The sequence below is a fragment of the Phaethon lepturus genome, unplaced genomic scaffold (assembly GCF_000687285.1).
Source record: "Phaethon lepturus isolate BGI_N335 unplaced genomic scaffold, ASM68728v1 scaffold2167, whole genome shotgun sequence".
NCBI lineage: Eukaryota > Metazoa > Chordata > Aves > Phaethontiformes > Phaethontidae > Phaethon > Phaethon lepturus.
This window is the reverse complement of record NW_010553817.1, coordinates 19,544-41,885: the sequence shown is the minus strand read 5'-3', so window position 1 is coordinate 41,885 and position 22,342 is coordinate 19,544. Positions and strand designations below refer to the sequence as shown.

The window sequence follows — 22,342 nt, the reverse complement described above, 5'->3', positions numbered from 1 at the left end:
ATAATTCCGAGACAACTGTGAACAGAAGACTAGAATGGTGGTTGCTACGGAAGTTACTTCAGTTAATGCTCTTATCTCTGAATTACGTCTCCAACACACTCTGTGGAAACCTTAAACTTAACTACTTTCAGTTTAATGAGCTCCTTTGAAAAGAAAAAGAAAAAGTCTTTTGTTGCCAATGCAGTGAATGTGTTTGTACCAGTTAGAAGTAATGACTGAATCAAGATATATGTAGATAAAAAAGCAACGTGAATGCATGTACGGGCATTACACCCTTAGAAAAGGCCAGATTCCCATCCTTAGCTTCATTTCTTTCCTGGTGAGTAGAGGTATCGATTAATAGAGAAAGATACTAATCCACTTATGGATGGCAGTGTTGTGACTTTAATTATTAAAGAACTCTTGTTATAACTGATTTTTTTTTTTTTCACTCAAGTAGAACTTTGGAAAATAGAGACGTGTAAATGCTTCACTGTGACAGCAGATTAAAAATTGTTTTATTAGTTTTAATAAAGATCAGTGTTTTCAAGCTTTTGAATGTAAAGCTGCAAGAACGCAAATCTTTCTCAAATTTTATCTCAGAAATGCCTGCAATTTGAATCTACATGTAATGGTGGAGGGGTGGGAACAGAAATACTAAAAAGGATCAGTTAGATCAGCTATGATCTATCTGGTACATGCATGCACTAGTGAGTTTCAGTCAAGGATAGGAGCAGATTCTGGCTGATGTTACTTGATGAAACTTGCATTAAGTTGTCTGAACTGTAAACCTTTACCTGCACATGTTGAGCATATAAAGCATATGTGTTTCACCTGTTAAATGCTATTGAACTATTATCTTCAAAGCCGATTTTAACTTTTTCCTAGCGTTTAAGTAAAGGTTTTATATTCAGGTGAAAGGCATTTGTAAAAAAAAGTATTCTCTTCAAAATATATTGCAGTGGTTGTTAAGACATTCCCTTCATAGTGGTTTCAAAAAGTGTCCTTTTAACTTTAGATTCCAGCTGTTTCCTCTTTACTGTTACTAAAATGGTAAAATACAGTGTGTTGAAGATATTATGATCTTTTAAGGAATTATATTTACTTTTTCTTTTTATTCTCCAATTCTGTTTCTATAGGAAGAATCTTAAATCGTTTCTCCAAAGATATTGGCCACCTGGATGACTTACTTCCGTTGACATTTTTGGACTTCGTGCAGGTAATTCAGTTGCTGCTGTCAAAGGCTTCTGCACTGCGTTCTGAATTTAGATTCCTGTATGGTTTGGTGAAGATCAGCTATTTGTTACAGATGTAGCTGAGTTGAATGAAAGTACTTGTTTGTGAAAGAAAGGTGCGGTTGAAATTTAACGTGTCAGTAAAAAGCTAACATGAGTAATAACTGGCAGGTAGGAGTGGCTATACACAGCTTGCTATTATGTCAAGATTTCAGTTCATAGTAGCTACATGCTTTGTAAATTGCTCCTGATTTGCCTCCAAGCAATCTGGCAAGCTTATTGCTGTTATAAGAAATATGTCCATAGTAAAGAAACAATCAACTCACATGAAAAGATAGCACAGATTAACCTAATTACGTGTCTACTTCCACAAAGAATCAAATGCTTACCACACCATTTTGGATTCAAATAGGTGTGGCTATTTACAAAGAAAAGATTAGTAGTAATAGGGTGAGTATAATAGCCTTAATAGGAACAAGTGAAGTAAGTTGCTGCAGACAAGAAAGATGGACAAAGCACTGAGATTTTGATGATGATGAAAGGATAAAGGATTATATATGACATCAAGGTAATTTTTCTGTTGCAGTTGCTATTAATCCTCCTTGTAAAAAATTGCAGAAGCATAAAGCTGCAAAAAATTGATCATACTGTATCAAAATAACATGAATCACAGAATACACAAAATAGTGGAGGCTAGAGAAAGCAATGACTTGGTGGATCATCTGGATCCACTTAGTAGATCAGACCTATCATGCTCAAGTCAGAAATGTTTCCTAAGGTGCTATTGCGGACTTTGCTTCGTCTCATAGAGAGAACTTATTCAGGATCTAAACCTTGTTTTGACTTCTTTAAAAGTAAGACATTTGGGTTGAGCAGTTTAATCATGTTGTTAATGCTGACCTCTTGAAAATAAGAAAAAATATTCCGAGGTGTTAGTAAAAACACTTCTTAAACTAGGAAAGAGACTTTGTCTTAGTGAAGTTGTTAAAGTTGAAGTGTGTGTTTGTTTTTCAAAGCATTACAGTGCCATATGTCATTTTGGGGAAGAATGGAAGGTGATGTATTTTACCTATCAATTAAAACCATTGGAGGTTTTTATGAGTCAGGAAGCTGCTTATAGTAAATATTAAGATTTTGAAGGTTTTTAAGGCCTTGACAAATTATTTCCTGAAGGTGCAATATAAGCATCTTTCTACTATACTACTCATTTTCTACTGTTTGTACAGATTGCAGATTTTCTTCAGTCTCATTAACTGTCTTATTAGATGGAACATCTTACTTTATTTCAGTTTTCTTGGGACGATACATATATGCATTTCTTTTTGGCTGGAAGCTCAGGCTATTCTCTTCTCTTAGCATGGGGTTTACATCCACAAAGTCAAAACCATCTCTTTTGCATAGTGCTCCCTGGCCATTACACGAAGCAATGCAGAGGGGTTTGTATTTGCATAAGTTTGTCCCCTTTACAGCAGACTGTGCTATGTATGTTCATACTACGCACTACTCGTGGCCAGAGCATCCTCTGCATCCTGTGGTCTTGAGATAAAATGATTAACCCTTTTTCTTAGTTCTGTGCATTCACAGTGCTGTGAGAGTTGGGTTGCAGCTCACTTGCATGATGTTTTTATAGCAAGAAACTGAGTGGGTGTTTTGCATGCCCCAGCATGTGGTTTAAAGGCATGTGGGGTTGTCTGAGGATGCAAAATTTGCTGGGAAAATGTTAGAAAAGTCTGCGTAAGCAGAAGTAGTCAAAATTGGTGTGGTCTTGTCCATTTGTGCTCTCCTTTTGGGAGCAGACCCTGAAGCAAACTGTCTCGAGAATTACACTCTCTTTTTTTTTTTTTCCTGAGGGAACTGGTTTGCTCCAAAAGAAAGCTGAGGAAGGAGCTAGCCTGTATGCACAGCACATACAGAGGATGTCTACTAGCAAATTGGAAAACCTAGTTATTTGAGCGGTGTATAGATACTTTAGGGAGTATATGTTTACCAAAACTTAACTGGTCTGGGAGGACAGAATGAAGGCTGTTGGTCTAGATGCGATTGTTTTCTTCTTTCAAGCTCCTCCTGTGAACCACACTTTGTAAACATTTCCCTTCATGTTGATTACTCTGTGCATTTATTTTAAATTGGCTATTGAAGAATTTGTCAAACTATGAAGTTTGTATTTTAAGTGAGAAGTTTTCCTTTTCAAAAAAATAAAGTAGATGTTACATGTCCAGTAAAATATTAGAAAGATACTATGTTTCAAAGCCTGCCTGTTCTATTTGGCATCAGAAAAGAAAATTTAGGAACTTACTGTTGATTAATAATGTGCTGCTATCCATAAGACAAAAGCACTTGCTTCTTGGCAGGTTTTCTAAAACTTACTATTCTTGATTGGCAAGCTTGTCGGTTAGTGGTTTTGAAATTCAATAGCAAAGATATAATATTTATTTCTGAAGAAGCACAGATTTTTACAAAGGATAACTTATCAATTATGATAGAGATCTTTTGTCACTTGTTTTGTTGGCAGGTGTCTTTTATAAGACTTCCTATAATCCCTTCAGGAAGAAATATTCTCTCCTTTCTAAAAACAGTATTAGCTAAATATAAAAGCTCTGATCCCAGCCATTGTTGTTGATTCTTTGAGAGACATTTCCCAACATTCATTGTTTAAATGGTTGTCAGGAGGAATCAAGTGAAACTTAATAAACAATGCAGTAACTGGTTCATCTTACTTTGTGTGTAGAAGCTTTTCTTGAGCGGATTTGCATTGAAGAAGTGGTCCTTTTTCTGAGTTATTGCTAAGATCATTGTGAAGCATTCCACACTTCTACTATATTGGCAAGTTAGTGTATAATTTCTGTACGAATAAACACAATGTGATTGGACACCCAAAAGCTACAATATAAGCCCATTTAAATACCTATAAATAAATAATTATTTAAAATCTATTAATTTTGAGAATTCTGTAATTACACTGAGTGTAGATTTTAAGGCAATGCTAAAAATTTATAATGTTCCTTTTAGAGTGCCTAATAAGATTTACTCACAGCACTACAGTCATAATGAGCATGATTAGTCTAGACAGCTATACTGGATGAAAATTAATTCCTTCAACTAAAAAAGTTGAATTTTTTACATCTTCCATTGAGTCAATGAGGAAGAAACAGTCCGATCTCTTCAAGACAGTGGATAGTTACTGTACACTTATTTGCCAAGGCAAAAATAAAAGGTATGTGGCAAGCACAAAAATGCAGCATAGACCTTGCGTATTCCTCTGAAAACCTGGCTAGATTTTGCAAAACTGTTGCTTTGCAATAGCCCTCAAAGTAGCAACTCTCACTGCATTTAAAGTTTCCTGCCATCCTTTCTTTCTTTGGTTTTAAGTGCACCAAAATGTAGCACACCTCTCTTTGGAGAGATTGGGGGCAGGATGGGCAAGTCCTTACCAGAAGGAGGCAGTCTTTTTTTTTCTTCTGAACTTACGAATTTTAACAGCATATCAGGTATGTTGTGTCAGTGCGGCTGACTATCTTTTTGTAGAAATTAATGCTGTATCCATAAGATTTATAAATTATTTATAAATAAAAATAAGTCTCTTTTATGAAAACACTTTTATGGCTATGTTTGACTACATGGCTGTTGAACAGAACTCTGTGGGTAGATGTGAAGTATAGAAGCTGAAAAGAAACCAAAGGTTAAGTTAGGCACTTCAAATGAGATGTCTTTAATTGTATGTTTACAGTCCAGTTCAAAGCTCATTAAAGTAAAAAATAAACTTTACAGTCCTCAGTCCAAGCCTGGCCTTATCTTCTTTAATGGGTTCTGGCTGGCCATAAGGTTCCATGCCAGCTCTCCTAAAAAATAAAATAAAAAGCAGTGCTGTGTTTACTATGACACTTATTATTTCTACTAAACACAGCACTAAATATGTTCGTAAAATCAGGTAGTAATTAATGTTTGTATGTTGATTCAGATAGTCAAAAAGCTGAATAAACTTGTTTGGTGGAGATGATGTGTTTTTTTGTGAGGTTGCATATTTTTATTTACTTGCCCTAGTACTGTTAGCCTCCTTAGCCTCAGTTCTGCATCTTGCTTTCTTTTTCCTGTCCTGAGTTAATGTATTTTTGGCAGGTGTTTTCCAACTAAGCTACAGTCTCCTCAGGTAAAGGACTACTTGTTTAGAAGGCCGTTACAGTGTGCTAAAACTTTCTAAGAGGATTTAAACATCTGCTTCATTAGATATAAGTGCTTTATTTATGTATTTGTTCATTTAATCAGAGGGCAGGCCTGACAGTGGCCTCAAAGAGCTACCCAAATGCAAATAATTGCAGAAATGCTTTCTTTAATGGGTACAAACTTGATCATCCTATAAATAAGTTCAAAGGCACTTAAGGGAATCAGGTGCCATTTAAGATGACTGGGATTTTGTTACTTAATTTTCTTAGGCTTGTCTGAAAACATTGGCAGATTTACTCGGTGTTATAACCAGCTGTTGTTCTTCCGCCTGCCTTAAGCTCTGTGGGAGTACAAGGTTCTGTTGATGTGGACTTCACTGGTAGGTGTGGGGCTTGTAGTTTAAAATGTCGTCGTTAAAACGCATAGCAATGTCTAGCTCAATGCAGCAGTAATAAAACACGCTATACTAATTTGGGAAAAGGTCAGACAAGGAATAGAATAAAAGAATTTAACGAGGAAGTATTACGAATTATGAATCCAATATATTTAATAGTATTTTATGCACATTAGCCCAGATATTCCTAAGTGGATGGTATTTTGGATGCTGTATTTTTGAGAGCTCATCAAAGGCTTGTTTTTAGTACCTGAATCTCATTTTGACTTCAGAGAGATCTGCAGAGGCTTAACGTCTTTAAACTGTGGTCTCAGGTGATGCAGGATGGCTATCCAAACTGATAAACTACTGGTTGAAAATGGTATCTATAAACTGATTGAATACATAGGATGGTATAATATATTTCAGACTTTCTTTTGGTTTTGCTAATTATGATGATTAATTTTAAAGGGATGGTTCTCTCTGTAGTTTCTTTCCCTTTTAATTCTTCAGTGATCTTATTATCTGTTAACAGCGTTGATTTTATATATTAGTTTCTAGTGAATTTAAGTGACTTAATGTGATGGCCCCTTCATTTTGATTTCTTACCCTGTGTTGGATTGAGTGCGGGGGGAAAAAAAAATTGTGATCTGTTTTGTTTCTGGATAACACTGTGAACATGTGAACTATCTGCAGCTGCCCTTGGAAAAGGGCAGTGATTTATTAAGGAAAACTGAATTGCAAAACCTTTTTCCTCCCCAAAATCAACAGCTTGACTGAGTTTAAATAACTGACTTTTCATATCCTTTCATCACAAACAAAGACCTAATCCTGAGACTACTTGAGCCACCAATGTAGGCTGTGGCTGAGACCACCACTGAATGTGCCATTCCCTTCTCACCACACACAAAACACATTGACTGCAGCTTTATGAAGTGAAAATGCTGAAGAAAAGGAAAATGTGAAGGAGGTGTCCACAGTCATTTCTTTAAAAAAAAAAAAAAAAAAAAAAAAGGAAAAAAAGAAAGGGAAAAAAAAAAAGCTGCTGCATCTGGATATTAGGAACAAAAAGTGCCTCAGACTGGAATAATAGCTTGGGTCACTTGCTTTCGTATGTGCACAAGAGTGGAACTGCCGTTCCTTGTTTCAGTACCACTGACCCCTGCATTTTATTGTGAAGATGTCAGGGAAAGTGTGTAGAATGAATTCCAGGATCTTTTAGTTTAACAATGACGTTGTTATTTTGTGATTTCTGTGAGAGGTGGGGTTCTGGGAGGTTTGTTGTGTTGTTTTTTCCAGTTTAGCCAGGTTTTGTGTGTATGCATGTGTGGGTTTTAAGAGAGATTTTCATTCATAAAATAATAGTTCTTTCTGTGTGTTTGCGTGAGTGCATTTAAAATATGATCATAAATACGTTGTGAGAAAAAAAAGAGTGGTGGGATCTATGTTAAATGTCAGCATATTCTCTTTAGCCTGGTACGCAGAGCAGATCTGTATCTGGAGACACCTTTTGGTTTCCTTTCTGCTGAATCCTGGTAGTTTAGCTTGATGGCTAGATCGCAAGATTCTGCAGCTGTGCTGAGGTTTAAATGAAGAATACCTAATTTTTAAAAACAGTTGCCTGATGGCACTTGACTACTGAAATATCATGGAACTTTTTCTCTGTGGAACAGATGTTCTAACTGTACATTCCCAAGATGCATACTACAGTGCATCTTGCTAGTGCCTAATGAAAGACAATTAAAACTTAAAGAAAAATAATAGGGGTGTATATTTTTTTCATCGGTTATTTCTGAGCTCTAATTTCCAAAAAAATTATCATTGTGATAAAAAACTAATTTTCTGTATAGTCGTTTGATATTCATATGTGCTTTTGGTTTTGCTATTTTCTTTGAAATAAAAAGGGGTTATACACTGTTGTTAAACAAACAAACAGAAGACTGTCTCTCCTGCCTGTCTGGTCATCATCATCCCATCACCACTCCCCCAACCCCCCAAAGAAAAGGGGTGGGAGGTTGAGGAGGAAGAGGAAGCTTGGGTTGCACTTGTGTCTCCAAGACCAACGTGCAGGAGCTGTGAGTTTAGCACAGACACTTGTCTAAATAATGCAGTTCTTTATTGACCTTTCATTCCTCTGTCCTTGAATGCCTTGGTTGTTAAATCCCAGTAGCCAATTAGTCTTGTTGATGGTGACCAGCAGTGGAGATAATCTATTCCAAAGCTGTTGCTGGTTTTTACTCTGTACCTGTCATCACGTTCCTTTGAACGTACGGATGAGTGTCATGCATCATACAGACTGCGTATTTACTCGGATTGATGGTATGTGTATAGGATAAAACATGTAGAGCCTGGAGTCGCTCCTAATAGGTGGATTCCGTTTACATGCAGGCCTTGGTTTTCTAGGGAAGGCTAAAGGTCTGTTCTCACTGTAGTGGTCATATGTAATCCAGCCCAATCCTTTCCCTCACCCCATTTTTTTTTTCCCTATTTACATTAGTTTGTACAATTTTTATAAGAATAGGTATGCGTGTCATTCTCCACATACTAGTGTCAAGACAACAGGTACTATTGCAGTAACAAAACTAATCTGTGTGGGAACATAATGTAACTTTTTAATATTTTATGATTTGTATTTACTTAGTATTAATAAGATTTGAAGATGTAAACCCTTATCTAACATGGGAAAGAAGACAAAATAATACAGAAAAATGTAATTTAATTACCTTTTTGTCATCTTGCTTCCTTGTAGTTTCCTTTACCACTTTTCTGCTTTTCTTGTTTCTCTTAACCCTTTTTCTTTTAGTTTTTATACTTCTCCATTTATATGGTAAATATAGATAATGCTTTTGTTACTGGGCTGTTCCTTCCATTTTCTCAATGAAATGTGGAATACTGGTGTTCTGAATATAGTACTCGGAAAAATAAAGCTAGCTTTCACTTAGTGGAATTCTGTCTTCTCAGTTTCTTTTTCTAGAGCATATGAGCATTGTCAGATGCAGTCTTGCTCTTCATTTCTCTAATATTTTGAGCAGGTTGTGGCTTAGTGGTAGGAGACAAAAATTAGTTGTTCTTGCAGTATTTTGATATGTTGGACTGAAACCTGTAAATACAAAGCTTCAGTCAGGTTTAAATCATCTCTTCTCCAAACTGGCTTCTCTGCTTTCTTCATCAGATTACTTTCAATACATTTTCAGCTACTAGAAAGCAGAGAGTTGTATGGAAGTCCAGTGATGTGCCCCCCTTCCGTGTGATTCATAAAGTTTCCCCCCTTTTGGTTATGGTGGAATTTGTAAAAGTTCCAGAGGGAGATTCCGTTTATCTGAGGCTGTTTATATCTGTTGGAAGGTATTTTTTTGTTTGCTTTTCTCACTGTGAAAGAGGGCAAAGAAATACTCTGATGTAAGTGAACTTATGTTCTGCAGTTTTCTTCTTTTTGGTGCATCTTTCTATATGTACTACTTCTGCTTTTGGTGCCAAAGTGGGAATTTTTTATTATTACTACTACTATTTATAGGCATTTACCCAACTTTTTAGGCATTATTGCAACCTTTCACATCTGTAGCTCAAACTGATGATTACTTTTAAGACTTCTGATGATCATTAACATTGCTAACACTTCACAGTATCTAGAAATCTTTTCGTTCTGCTGTCAGTCATAGAGTGTAACAGTCCTGTTCCAAATGGTGATAACTACAAATCTTCTAGATTGCCTTAAACTACTGATATACTACAGATAGGACAACGTGTGCTTACAAACAAATTAGGATTTCACTGTTCAGCAACTGGAGATTTCACTTTTGATTGAAGAAGCAAAGAGAAACTTGGAGGTCATTTGAATTACTAAGCCATGTAGCTGGCGTGTGTGTGTGTTAAATCATTATGCATTTTTCTGCCCAAAACAAACATGTGGGACAAGGAATTATCTTTAGCTAAGAAAGACTGCATCTCATCGAAATGTGCTGCCAGGGTTATGTGTGCATCTCATGCAGAACATAAGAACTCTTTTTCTTGCTGAAGCTGATCCTGTGGCTGCCTGGTGAACTCTGCAGCTGATCTGAAAACTCTGGACAAGTTTGTTCGTCAAAAGGTAGAGGTTGCAGTGTGGGCAGTTTAATACAGCAGAAGATGAGACTTCAGCTGGGAACTGAACGTCACATGTCTTTGGGAAGTTTATACCTCTTTGTGTTACATACAGGATAGTTTTGTATAATTTGAAAAAAAAATTATTCATTTGGATTGCACTCTTGAAATAGTAAAAATTTGTCTGTTAAGATGGCTCTTTCAAGGGCTTGCTAGTAGCTGTTCCTGCACTGTGGAAGGAACAGGATGCTGAGTGATTGCATTGTCTTCCACAATCACGTCCCTAAATCTTTTTTTCTTGCTGTTTTTCTAACTGGGTTTTGAAATCAGTCTAATGTTTAAATAAGCAGAGCTCCCTTACTGTGAAAGTCACTTGTATGCTAAAATAATGGTTCTAGATCTTCCCTTCGAAAACTGAAAACGTGCTGGCTTTGTTACCCGATTCAATTGTCTGTCCTTCTGTTAAACATGACATAATACTCTGAAAATTAATTTTTCATTTTTCTCACTGATAGGACGTCTGAATTTTGGGGTCAGTCCTTGTATCAGTTACTTACACTGATAAGCGTCTTTGATGATTTGTGATAGATAAACTGAAAAGTCTTCCTGATGGTCTTGAAGCAAATTTGTAACAAATTATGGCTGAGCATGTGCTTACCACAGTAAATAATGTGGTAAGGAAAAAGTTTGTTCTCTGCAAAGGGAATTTCTTTTTACTTCTTTAGATGCCACTGGGTTCTGTACCTGCAGAGAATGGCTGAGCTGGGTGAAACCTGATGGTGGTGGTGAGAGGCTGGTGCTCATTAATTAAAATATGGTTGCTGAAAGTGTCAGGCCAGTGTTAAGCTTCCTGGAGCTGAGTGATCGCTGAACAGAATGTAGTACTGAAGAACTACGAGTCAAGAGTTTATTTGGAATAGGGAGGTAGTATTTTATAGCCCTATCGGAGTGGCAAAGCTCTGGGGAAGTTAGGAAAGAACCCAGAGACAGGTTAAAAAGAATTTTTTGCATATCTGCTATGATAGAGTGTGACCAGAAAAGAACAGAAGGTAGTTTTATTTCTTAGGATAGCTGATTCTGTAGTCCTTAATATTTTTCATACTTTTCATTTAACTGGAGCAGAGGGGCTGCTGTGGAACTTAACAGAAATATGCGTAGTACTTCATTCCACCTAAAAATAAATATATGAATAGTGTATTTAAAATAGCAAGAACAAACAGTAAAATGCTTAAAAGCTTGTAATTGCTGTAAGGCTGGAGAGCTGAGTTACTGAAGAACTGATAGTCTTTTTAACAGAAGAGCCCACAGTTCAAATGTAGCACAAAGCTTTTAAAGTTGCTGAAAGACCCAGAATTGACTTCTGGCAAAACAATTAGACTTGGCTGAGCAGAAAAGGTCATGCAGTTGAAAATGATGTATTCTTGGGGAGGGTGCAGGGCTGCTCTGGCGTTATGGCCGTGGGGGACAAGAGGCCTGAGGCAGGAAAGTCCACATAGCTCAAAGACAGAGTTTGCAAAGCTGCAGCATATGGGGCAGCAGCATCTGCGGTAAACAAACTTTTGCCAGGCATTTGGAAGAACTGGGAAAAAATGCTCTCAGCATGGATGAAAAGGTTATGATAACATCGTCGTTAGCTCAGAGGAGTTCCTCGCAGGAACAGTGGACAGTATTTTAGCAAATAAGTTAATGGCTGAGACCACAAGAACACTAAATAATGCCATGCAGGGTCACAGCAGTGGTCCATCTAGGCCAGTGGTGTTTCTCCAGCAGTAGCAATAGGAGATGCTATTTGGAGAGAGCATGAAAACCTGGCTGCTTTCTGTGGTCTGTTCCCTCTTTAGTCCCCAGCATTCACAGTTTTGTACTGGGGGTGTCAAAAGGCCTATCCCTTCCCAGTTCTTTTTCTATCCATTTTTTACATCATTCTGTATCAGCTTGTAAGGTTTGCTTCCTGCAATTTAATAACCTGAAAGCAGTGAGATATATGTTGATCTTTGGTTTTGTTCTATGTATATGTGCCCCTTCTATGGAAAGAAAGCAATAATTATCACTGAAAGAAAAACTGCTTTTAGAAGGGTTGTAGGTGGGATAAGACCAAGGACAAATATTGGTGAATCAGCCTCTGCTGACAAAGTGCTGAACATAAGAGCAAAGAACAAAGTAGGAAATACACCATTTGTAGTAGTACTAAAGAGAAAAGAACCCACTGTTGAATCAAATGTTTTGATTTCATCAGGGTCTGTGATCAGTGTGACTGTCCTGGGCTTACATAGCTAGGGAAGAGTTTTGGAAATGGCTTCTAAGAGGTAGGAGGGGAGCAGAAATTGTCAAGCCATTTTTCATTTTCCTTAAAAAATATCAGTTATTTGGCAGCAGGCACTGATAGAGGAGATACAAATGCATTGCTCTGAGAATCTTGAAGCAAGTGGAACAGCCAGGAAAGTGACAGCACTTGGCGATGGTGGGAGGGAGTCATAGAACCCCTAAATAAATATAATGGAAAGGGATGTTTTCCGCTACCTGAGAAGAATAACTCTGGGAGGGTTGGGTGGTGCCAGGCGTTTTCCTGTGTTGTTTCAGGCAGGTTCTGGCAAGAGCTGTTGAGAAAGCAAAGCATGTGTGTGTGCATGTTCTACGCTCTTTGATTAATGCTGTTTCCTCAAGCTACCATGTAAAACTGTGTTGGCATCTGAGGTGTTCCACAGGAAGATGTAACATATTTGTCATGGTACAAAGAGGACTATAGTTTAACAATTTTTGTGTGTGTGCGCCTTTTTTTCCTTGGGAACAGAATAGTGTAAGAATATAACCAGGGACTGTGGATATTTACAGGAGAAGATGACAAACTTAGCACTGCTGAACAACAAAAAAATATTAAGTTTCTATATCATTTTTATAGGGAGATCAGAATAAAGTTATAACTAGCTCCCTATAACTCCAAGAAGAGGACCTCTCACTTTATTCTAGAGATCCTCATTTTGTGCAGAAGTGCCTAGGGGGTACAAGGTGCAATAGAAGAAAAACATTGAGAAAATAAAGATCCTCCTCCTGCTTATAAATAGAAATACATTTTCTACAGACATTTACAAGAATGCGTGTTGGTACTGTCAGTATTGGTTTCCATGTACAGTGGGTATGAACAGGAGCTACATGTAGAGAGGCATAAGTAGAGGCCATGGCTTTGGCTCTAATAAAAGCTTGTTTTTTCATGGAAACTCTGTATTATCTGGAAGGAACTTATTACTGTGGCCAAAGAGCCCTGGCAACTAACTTCTTACATGAGTGAAGATAATTTATTTTTAAAAGGAAGATAACCTCTATATGGTGTAGGAATGTAATGCAGAGTTTGAAAGGACGAGTATTGTGAGTGTGTGGCAGAATCACAAAGTCCAGAGCTTGATGATGCATCTTTCCTAAAGCATCAATATCTGGAAGTCTCAGACAACATACGGACCGTGATTTTTTGAGAACTGCTGTTGGGATCGAGACCTGAATAAGACGGTTAAGCCTCTTGGCCCAGGGTGCCCAGAAACCCTACAAGGGCTAGAAATAGGCTAAGAGATTATTGATGATAGGATGCTGTTTAAATACAACAGAATGGTGGCAGTGCCAATGTATTAAAGAAAACACCCTTTTTATTATAAGGTCACTTGTTAAAGAACAATTGGACACAGTTCACCATGATCTCAAACAAACATTAAGGCTTCTCACTTAATGACAAAATGCATGCCAAGTCAAATGAATGAGCATGTTGGTGGCACAGAAAACATTTGCCCTGAGGAGCAAAGTATATGCTTGTTTGCTTGGAAAAACAATGATCCAGGAAGACTATCTTATAGAGACAAGAACAAATAGAAGGTACTAGCATTAAGGATGTGATTGGGAATTTTGAATACATTTCTGTGGTATAACTGACAGATGTATTCAGCCCATTTGTAGTGACATACAGATTTAGTTAGGTAACCTCTTGTCGACTAATTGCAAATAGCAGGGTTCAGAGGAGAGGGTGTCTCGCAGAAGATAAGACGAGCTTGCTGTTTTTGAAGTTTTTAGAGCTGGCAGTATTTAGTTCTTACTTTTTTCTTTCATTCAGTTTATCTGAAATTACAGTTTTCATTTCTTTCCCAGCTGTGTACTTTTTCCCTCTTTCAGTGCATTGGTTGTCTTGTCTTTATGTTCCTAATTTTCCCATGGATGCACATTTTTGTAAAGCTGAATTAATACTGACTGAGAGCTGTCATTCCTGCCAAAGATTACTGTTGCTGGCTGCTTCAGAGAAGGATGACATCTAAGATGTCTTTTAAATATTGGAGTTATGTGCAACACTTTTTCTCCTGTACTGATAAGTCTCTAAGAATGTGCTTTTTCTCTCAAGACAAATCTGTTCCTGACAGTTTGATGCAAGCAATGGTATAAACAGCCGCATGTACTTTTTTTAACCAGTTCGGAAAGAAAACCCATAAATTTTATTTAAAAGATAGTTTAAAGACAAGACTACACACCTCAACACAGCCACTTTATGTGAGCAAAATGAAGTAGAAGCTGTTTAGAGCTGTTTATGTACTAGGATTATGGTACAAAGATAAAGGGTTTCTATTTGGATGTTTCCTGTTTTTTTTTTTTTCCTGTAATAAAGGAGAAAAAAAATGCAAATAAAAAAATCTATGATGTGGTTCAATATGCTGCTCTGGATGCAGCTGGCCCGAGTGAAGTGTTTATCACTCTGATCTGCTCATTGCAATGTCTTCTCCCCAGGGAAGCTTGTCCTCTGATGCGCCAGTGTGACCAGCCGCCTGTGCAGTTGTGCTTTAACAGAGCTGCAGGACAATCAGTCCAAACAGTCCAATTTGAAAAAGCGTGTTTAAAAAAAAAAAAAAAAGTGTTCAAGGAAAAAGAAAATGTCAGAACTAGGTTAGGGATTCATTGTGCATGCAGTTATTTGCCAGAGCCAACAAGGAAATAATTTTAGTCAGGGGGAGGGGAGGAGGAGGAAGGGTGATGCCAAGCAAGTATGAACAGAGCGGGGTTTTGTAGTTTCTTGACCTGGCTTTACTTCAGACAGTACAGCCTGAGTGAGAGTGCCCTAAGTTAATACAGTTAAGGTTGCAAACTTGAAATCCAGGATATGCACTGTTGCTATTATTAAATTAGTATGGCTTCGTGGCAGTGTCCATGGGCTAATATAATCTTTGGCAGTACATACTGGGGTCCAGGGAGTAGGAGTTGGGGGCAGGGTAGGTGTGTTTGACTTCTGCTTAAATATTCGTAAAACTGGTCCTGGAACACTGCAGTTCTTGGGTGGGATTTGACTGCAGATTCGATCATCAGAATTTAGATATCTGCTTGTAGGGCTTAAGATGCTTTCTTTGCTGTAGTGAGAGGGCATCTAGTCAATACAGTTAGTGGGCTCTAGAGAAATATTCAACCATAGGGTCACTAGGTATCCACTTAAATGTTAGATGAATCACTTCCTGAACTTCTAAACTAGGACAGGAGTTTCACTATGTAGGTCACATGCAGATGCCCACATTCAGGTTTCTGAGTCTCAAATCCCATCCCTTGGGCTCCACTCGTTCATTAGAGATCCTACCAGGTCATCAGGTGCAAGTCCAGAATGGTGTGGTTCCTATGGTAGTAGATCCTATGTCATAGCTGTCAAGCCCATGTAGGTGGCTTGGTGTCACAAATCACACTAGGAACTTACACAGACACACAACTGCATGGTACCCCTTATGCATATATTTTATAAGAGATGCTGAAATACATTGTAAGGTCCATTTAAAAACAAAACCAGAAAAAGCACAAAACTTCTTTTTGAATTATGAAAGAAAATCGAAGATGGAAGGCCTCAAAGATCTCACTCTGTTTGAGCTTGTTAGTGAGAAGACAGAGGTGCTTTGTAGGTACTTTCACAAGGACTCTAAGTACCCACTGGAGCAAAGAGCCAGCAGACCTGAGGGGTTCAAAATGGGGTGCTGTATGAAGGCCAGGTGCGTTTTTCAAAGAAGTACTTAAGTATGAAATACTGAGCTCAGGGTATAACTGATACAGAAGGGCAGTGATCTACAGGATGGAAGGGTAGACATTCTTACAAGACAGCTCGAACTCTAAATTTTGCTTCTGCATTTTTGTCTTGTAAACTTTATTAAATGACTTCAAACGGCTTGCAATTTGTTGTAAAATGTCTAAGATTATATAAATGGTATAGTTTCTGCAACAAAGGGAAAGGCTTATAGCTTGTGATATATTTATGGCTTATAGCTTGTAATTCCCATGTTTTTCCAAATTTTTATGGGTTTTGTTCTTACTGTTTTTTTACCTTACATCAAATGCTTTTCTGTTGTGTGGTTGTGGTACAGAAATACCTTGTTCTTCCTAGATCAAAACCTGTTTGAGACAGAAACTCCAGGATATCACTCTCAGCACCTATAAGAATTATGAATATGTAGGTCATCAGAAGATGAAGGGAAAGCACATGTTTCGCAAGTGAATGTGCTGATCAGAGTATTCACTTCCCCAGAGGGTTATAGGAGGATATGCTTGCTCTAGTAAGACAGGAGATTTCTTGAGGAAAAATAAGCCACAGCAAATAGAATGACTGACCAAAGCATGAGGGAAACCTCTCAGGACTCTTGCAGGCAAGAAGATGACTCTAATAGAAACAGCACATGCTTTTCTGTATTCTAGGGGTAGAGCATGTGCAGTCTGTGAATGGAGGATTCTTCTTTCTCTAGGGAAACTGGAGCAAATTTGAAGGTGGACATTGGACAATATGACTCCATTTGGACGCAAATTAGATTCCTCCATCCAGGTCTTTTCAGTCTCAGTAGCCTGTGCATCTGTTGTCTTTTGTGTAAGGTGGCCTTGTTTCCAGTACTGTGCAGGTAGCTATAAAATGTAATTAATCAGCTCTTATTTTTTTTAATTTGGCTATTGTTTTCTGCACAATCATTACAGGAGACTTTCAAATGCTAAGATTAAAAAATACAGTAAAAGATGCTGGTTTTATAGGCCATATTTTTTTTATGTAGAGAAATCTTGCCTGCTTAGCCTTTTGATGCAATTTTCAATTGTAAGCTCATTCTGCTAGCCAAGGTGTAGATACCCAGTCCTGAGCATTTCTTGCTGTGCAAACTGAATACCTAGCTCGCTGCTTGTCTCCAGCAAGGAGAGCAGTCAGACTACTTGTATTATTGTTATCGTCAGCCTGCTGATTATCTCAGGTCCTCCAGCTTGCACATCATAATCTACTAGAAGTTGGGGCAGTCTTCAGCTGAAGAGGTTAGTTGTGTCTTGTGAAACTCAGGAGCTAGAACCTTTGCCTTACCTCACACAGCAACTGCATGATTACAGTCTGCAAATGGTTGTGTCTGGCTTTCAGACTACTTCATTAAGAGTTAATTTATATGCAAGTTTGGTTTTCCAAAAAAACACCACACATGACTGATCCACCCTATCATAAATTTTTATAATGATAAGGTGGTGCAGGCTCATCTAAAATTCCTTCCAAAGGCGGTGTCAGATTTTTACTTTAGTCATCCTAACCATCTTTTCCTTCCCTGTATTTTTGCCGTAGCAAGGCTTTGTTTACATGAGCTGGATCCTCATAGTTCTACTCCCACTCCCACTGGCACTTTGCAACATATTGTAGATTAACATAACTAAAAACTTCAGTTTGGCTTTTTTTGTTTTTATTAATAAGCATTTCTTCTCCTCGGAATTCTTTTCCTGGAAGCAGCTTTCTTCAACGCTTCACTTCAGGTTTGCGGATGATGGTATGAAAAGACAGAAGTACTTCAGAAACTGCTTTTTTGTGGCTGTCTGGGAGGTCATGGAGGGAGAAGGGGAAGGCAGCAGGCATAGAAAGCAAATTTGGGAGTGAGTTGTCAGAAAGAAGGAACGAACTTCGATCTCCATTTGCCGATGAGGATGGAGGTGAGGGAGCCTTTAGAAATTAGCTAGCGTGTGAATGGCTGACAGGCTTGGCAGAGACAACAAGCAGTGCTGGGGAAAACGGTGGTCTAGACAGGAGAAAATTCGGAGGAGGTCAGGAATCTCTATTTCCTTTCTCTCTATCCCCTGATAAAAACAAAATATGCTTACAGGGTTTTAAAGGATACCAGAGAAGGAGAAGGTAGAGAAGGGCTGATGGCAGTGCTGGTGAGGAGTCAGGATGCTTTGTTTTGCTTTGTGCTGACATAACCATGTACATAATTGATCCAAGTGAAACACCGTGCACTCTCCCTGCCACCTTACCTCCTCGTGATGAAATCTAGGTAAAATGTTTGCAATCTACTGTATGTATTTACAAGGTCAAACAACATGATGCCGTCAACACCTTAACCCGCAGATGAGCCATGTAGTGGTAATGCAGCTTCCTTCAGAGCTTCTGCCCCATACCTGCCTTACAGCTATTTTCCTTACGAGATCTATGAGACCCTATAATATGCATTCAGGATCTATGAGATGCAAGGCTGTTACACTGATAAATTCCCTATCATGAGCTAAGATCTTGCCTAGAGCTGAAGACTAAATTGTGCTGACTCATGCAGTCATAATGCATAAGGTGTGTGGGTTTGCTATTTGGTCAGGTGAAATTAGGGTAAAGTCAGAGGAGCCTCAAGAAAAAAAAAAAGATCTTGGAGAAAAGGTTGTGCTCAGTTTTGGCTTTAGAGCCTGTGTGTGTGGGCTACCAGAAGCGCAACAGGAAATGCGATTTTTCATAGTCACTTCCGTTTAAAGTGTTTGAAAATCCAGGTAGCTCTGTGGTATCCAGCCTTAGCTGACGTGTTGCTTAACTTTCCCAATTTGATGCAGAGATAAAGGGACAGAAGCCTTTTTGCTGTAAAACACGCATTCTTGGGACCCAGTGGTCACTGATGCATTTGTGGCATCCAAAAATCGGGCAGCCACAAGATTCAGCTGGAATCTACTTGTGTGTCGTATGTGATGATAAAGAAGGTAGCTCCTCTACAGTCCATAAAATTGAGACCTTTTAGAAAATATTGCAATTTCAAAGGAATTTGTTAATGAAAATAATACAGCAATTCAGTGTTGAGCTAGAATTTCAGTTGTCTGCTTTTGTACAGGTTGGGTTTCCTTTTGTATATTCCCCATCACCACCACCTTTTTTTAAGGACACACCCTGATTTCAGTATGCCAGGACTCCTGCCATTCATATATACACACACAGCTGGTGTTCTGAAAGAAATTTGTGTGCAGATAATGCTTTTCATAATATATTCAAACTGAAAGTTTGATGTGAATTGGTCTGCAGGAAATGGGAGATTTCATTCAGCAAGTTGGTCCAGGATCCACTGTCCTAAGCAACAAAGCTTCATTCCACATTATGTCTAGTTTTCTAAGAGTGACTTAGAAGGTTTAGCCCAGCCTTTTGTCTCCTACTCTGAAGGCAACCTGGCAAAACTAGCCTCCTATGATAGTTCTTGCACTATTTAACATTTTCTTCTTATTTGTAACATTTCCCAGTGCAATCCTTTGGGAAGAGAAATCTTGCTTTCTTTGATACTGGGTTTTCTTTCTAAATGGGACAAAACTTGTTTTTAGGAAAAATTTACAACCCTATGTTGAAAGTTGCTCTTCCAACTGTCAAGTCTTTCACTGAAAGTCAGTCTTTCAGTTTCTTTTTACCTGGAGTGAAAAAATGTATCCCTGATTCATCCAATAGCTTGGATCCATTTATTTCATTTATCATCTGTTACTTTGTTACAGGAGTCTCAGAATAATCCACAAAGACAGACACTAAGGTTCAGTCAACCAGTTTTGTAAAGACATTTCTTAAAGAACAAATAATGCATAAGAAAAACATAAACTGCACAATTAGTCAAATTAGGTATTACTGTAAATTCTTCACGTTGCTTAAAAATAGATGTTGCTCATATGTTATACAATGCATCCGCTCTTAAATTTGGTAGTTATGTTTAAATATTTGGGTGTTTCAATAGTGTTAAATAGTTTTATACTTGTTCTAAATTAAATTCTTCTGGCAAAGAGTTTTTTTATTTTGTTTCTATTGTGTTGCAGACTCTCCTACAGATTTTTGGTGTGGTGGCTGTGGCTGTGGCTGTGATTCCTTGGATACTCATCCCCTTAATTCCACTATTTATTCTTTTCATTTTTCTTCGACGATATTTCTTAGACACTTCAAGAGATATTAAACGTCTAGAATCCACAAGTATGTAGTTTGGCAGGACTTAATGTTAGCTTGAACCCTGTTTATTATTATGTGAAATGCTAGTATTTTATAGACAATCCATCAAAGATCTTTTTCTTTTGCTATGCAAATAACTTCCTTATTGCCTTGGTTCTGAACTAGTGAATTACATGTTTAACTACTGTTTTGCATATTGATGAACCTTAGATATGTCAGTTTAACTATCTGTAAGTAAAGCTAGTTAAGAATGTGCTAAGTTCCTGGTCTTTGAGACCTTGCATGCACGTACTAATGGTGTTTCTGACATAATCTGACTCTTGTGCCTGACTTTAGCTTGACTATGATATGAAATATTAAGCATTATGAATAACAAACATGAGTGCCTCATGTCGTTAATAAAGCTCAAAGAATTTCTTCAGTGACAGCTATTATTAAAAATTTAAGACATTTTTGTACAAATTAATCTGCCTGGCTGTCTGTATGATTCTAATTGAGTAAGAGGACTTTGGTTAAAGATACTGCATATTTATTCTAAAAGGATGCAGTACAGTAGCTTGTATGGTTAAATATAAAGAAGTAGGATTAAAGATTAGTGTGGTACAAAAAGAATTAAATGTTGTCCTTCAGCTATTGCGAAGTCACTCTCATTTCCCATTGTAGCTCGAAGTCCAGTGTTCTCCCACTTGTCGTCATCCCTCCAGGGACTTTGGACTATTCGGGCTTTGAAAGCAGAGGAAAGATTTCAAAAATTATTTGATGCACACCAAGACCTCCACTCAGGTTTGTCATGAATTGACTTGAAAAATCAAATACTTTTCTCTGTAGGAGGGAAATACCTTGTGCCCCCAGCGACATCTATATAATGTACAGTAAAATCAATAGGAGCTGTGCATTTGTCTCTTTAGAGTAAAATTTCTGTTAGAACAAAAATGTTATTATCTGTCTAGATTTTGAGTTTACTTTGGGATGTAATATAATTTGAGATACCCACACATGTGTTTCAACAATGTCTAAAGTAAACATTTTAAAGTGTGCCTGATAAGAGACATTTTCCTGGATTCCATCTTTAAGCGGGGGGAGGGGGTAAACCAAGCTATATTATGAAACATTTCATATTAAGTGGTGTGCTAAGAGTAGGCAGAGATGATTAATATGAATCATCGTGGCAAAGTTCTATAAATCTCACTTCTTTTTTACTTGGAGCAGTTTTCAGGGCTCAAATCTAATATATGGTATTAATATGACCAGAAGATGTAAAATATTAGTATTCTGCAAGTGTAAGTAATATAATTCAGGTTTGCACTATGATTCTTTACCTTCTGTCAGTTAAATGTCTATTACAATGTTTTTCGAAATGCAGCAGAATGCACGTTTGCCATTTTATGTTTGTTAGGTAAGATCTTGAATTTCTTCTGTCATAAGACATATAATTTATAGAACTCTAAGGTTTCAGACCAGACCAGTTCATGTTTTCTGAAGTACAGTTTATCACAGGCTATAGAATTGTGCACACTGACCTCTGTATTGAGGCCAGTAACTTGTGACACATATCTTCCAAGGAGGAATCACCTCTAGCTTTGAATTCCCCATTTCTTAATATTTTCAAGTCCCTAGTTATCTGACCAAACCAATTTTACAATAGCTGATAGCGAGGGAACACAAAGTTGTTTGTTAAGCTTTGTATTCAAAGACATCTTTAGCCGATAAACTGCATATAGGTTTCACTATACAAAGAGGACTGTGACCTTTAAAAGAAACATTTTCTTGTGTTTTAAGGTCAGATCTAAGGAACAGATCAGTTCTGAGGAACTGTCTCCCACAGCATTCTCCTGGAGAAACTGGCTGCTCATGGCTTAGACAGGTGCACTCTTCACTGGGTAAAAACCTGGCTGGATGGCCAGGCCCAAAAAGTGGTGGTGAATGGAGTTAAATCCAGTTGGCAGCCGGTCACAAGCGGTGCTCCCCAGGGCTCAGTTTTGGGGCCAGTCTTGTTTAATATCTTTATTGATGATCTGGATGAGGGGATTGAGTGCTCCCTCACTAAGTTTGCAGATGACACCAAGTTGGGTGGGAGTATGGCTATCCAGTATGATCTATCTTAAAAGGAGACTTACCTCCTCCCTTTTTTTATAAAAGGTAGGATTATTTTAGTTTGAATCTTTCCAAGCGCTGGGTTAGGAACATGGAAAGAGTTGAAACAACACTGATCTTTAGCATGGAGTAATGACAAGCAATGCAGAAAGGATTGGAATGGTAACCTTCTGCTGTGACTTGGTAGCAGCTGGAACAATTCATCTGACTGCAGCTTAAGCAATAAATAATGCCATACTTTGTTATGGC

At 37.8% G+C, this 22,342-nt stretch overlaps 1 protein-coding gene across 1 annotated transcript in view; it reads left to right on the top strand.

The window, feature by feature from the left end:
* Positions 1-1,118: 1,118 nt before the first annotated feature.
* The window catches only part of LOC104624293 (multidrug resistance-associated protein 4-like), a gene marked incomplete at both ends in the record, with an annotated part of 35,829 nt that continues 14,605 nt past the window's right edge, over positions 1,119-22,342 (top strand). Inside the window, 3 exons of the mRNA XM_010291629.1 lie at positions 1,119-1,198; positions 19,873-20,023; positions 20,663-20,782. Of these exons, the coding sequence (XP_010289931.1) occupies positions 1,119-1,198; positions 19,873-20,023; positions 20,663-20,782 (351 nt within the window). The remainder of the gene's footprint in view (positions 1,199-19,872; positions 20,024-20,662; positions 20,783-22,342) is intronic.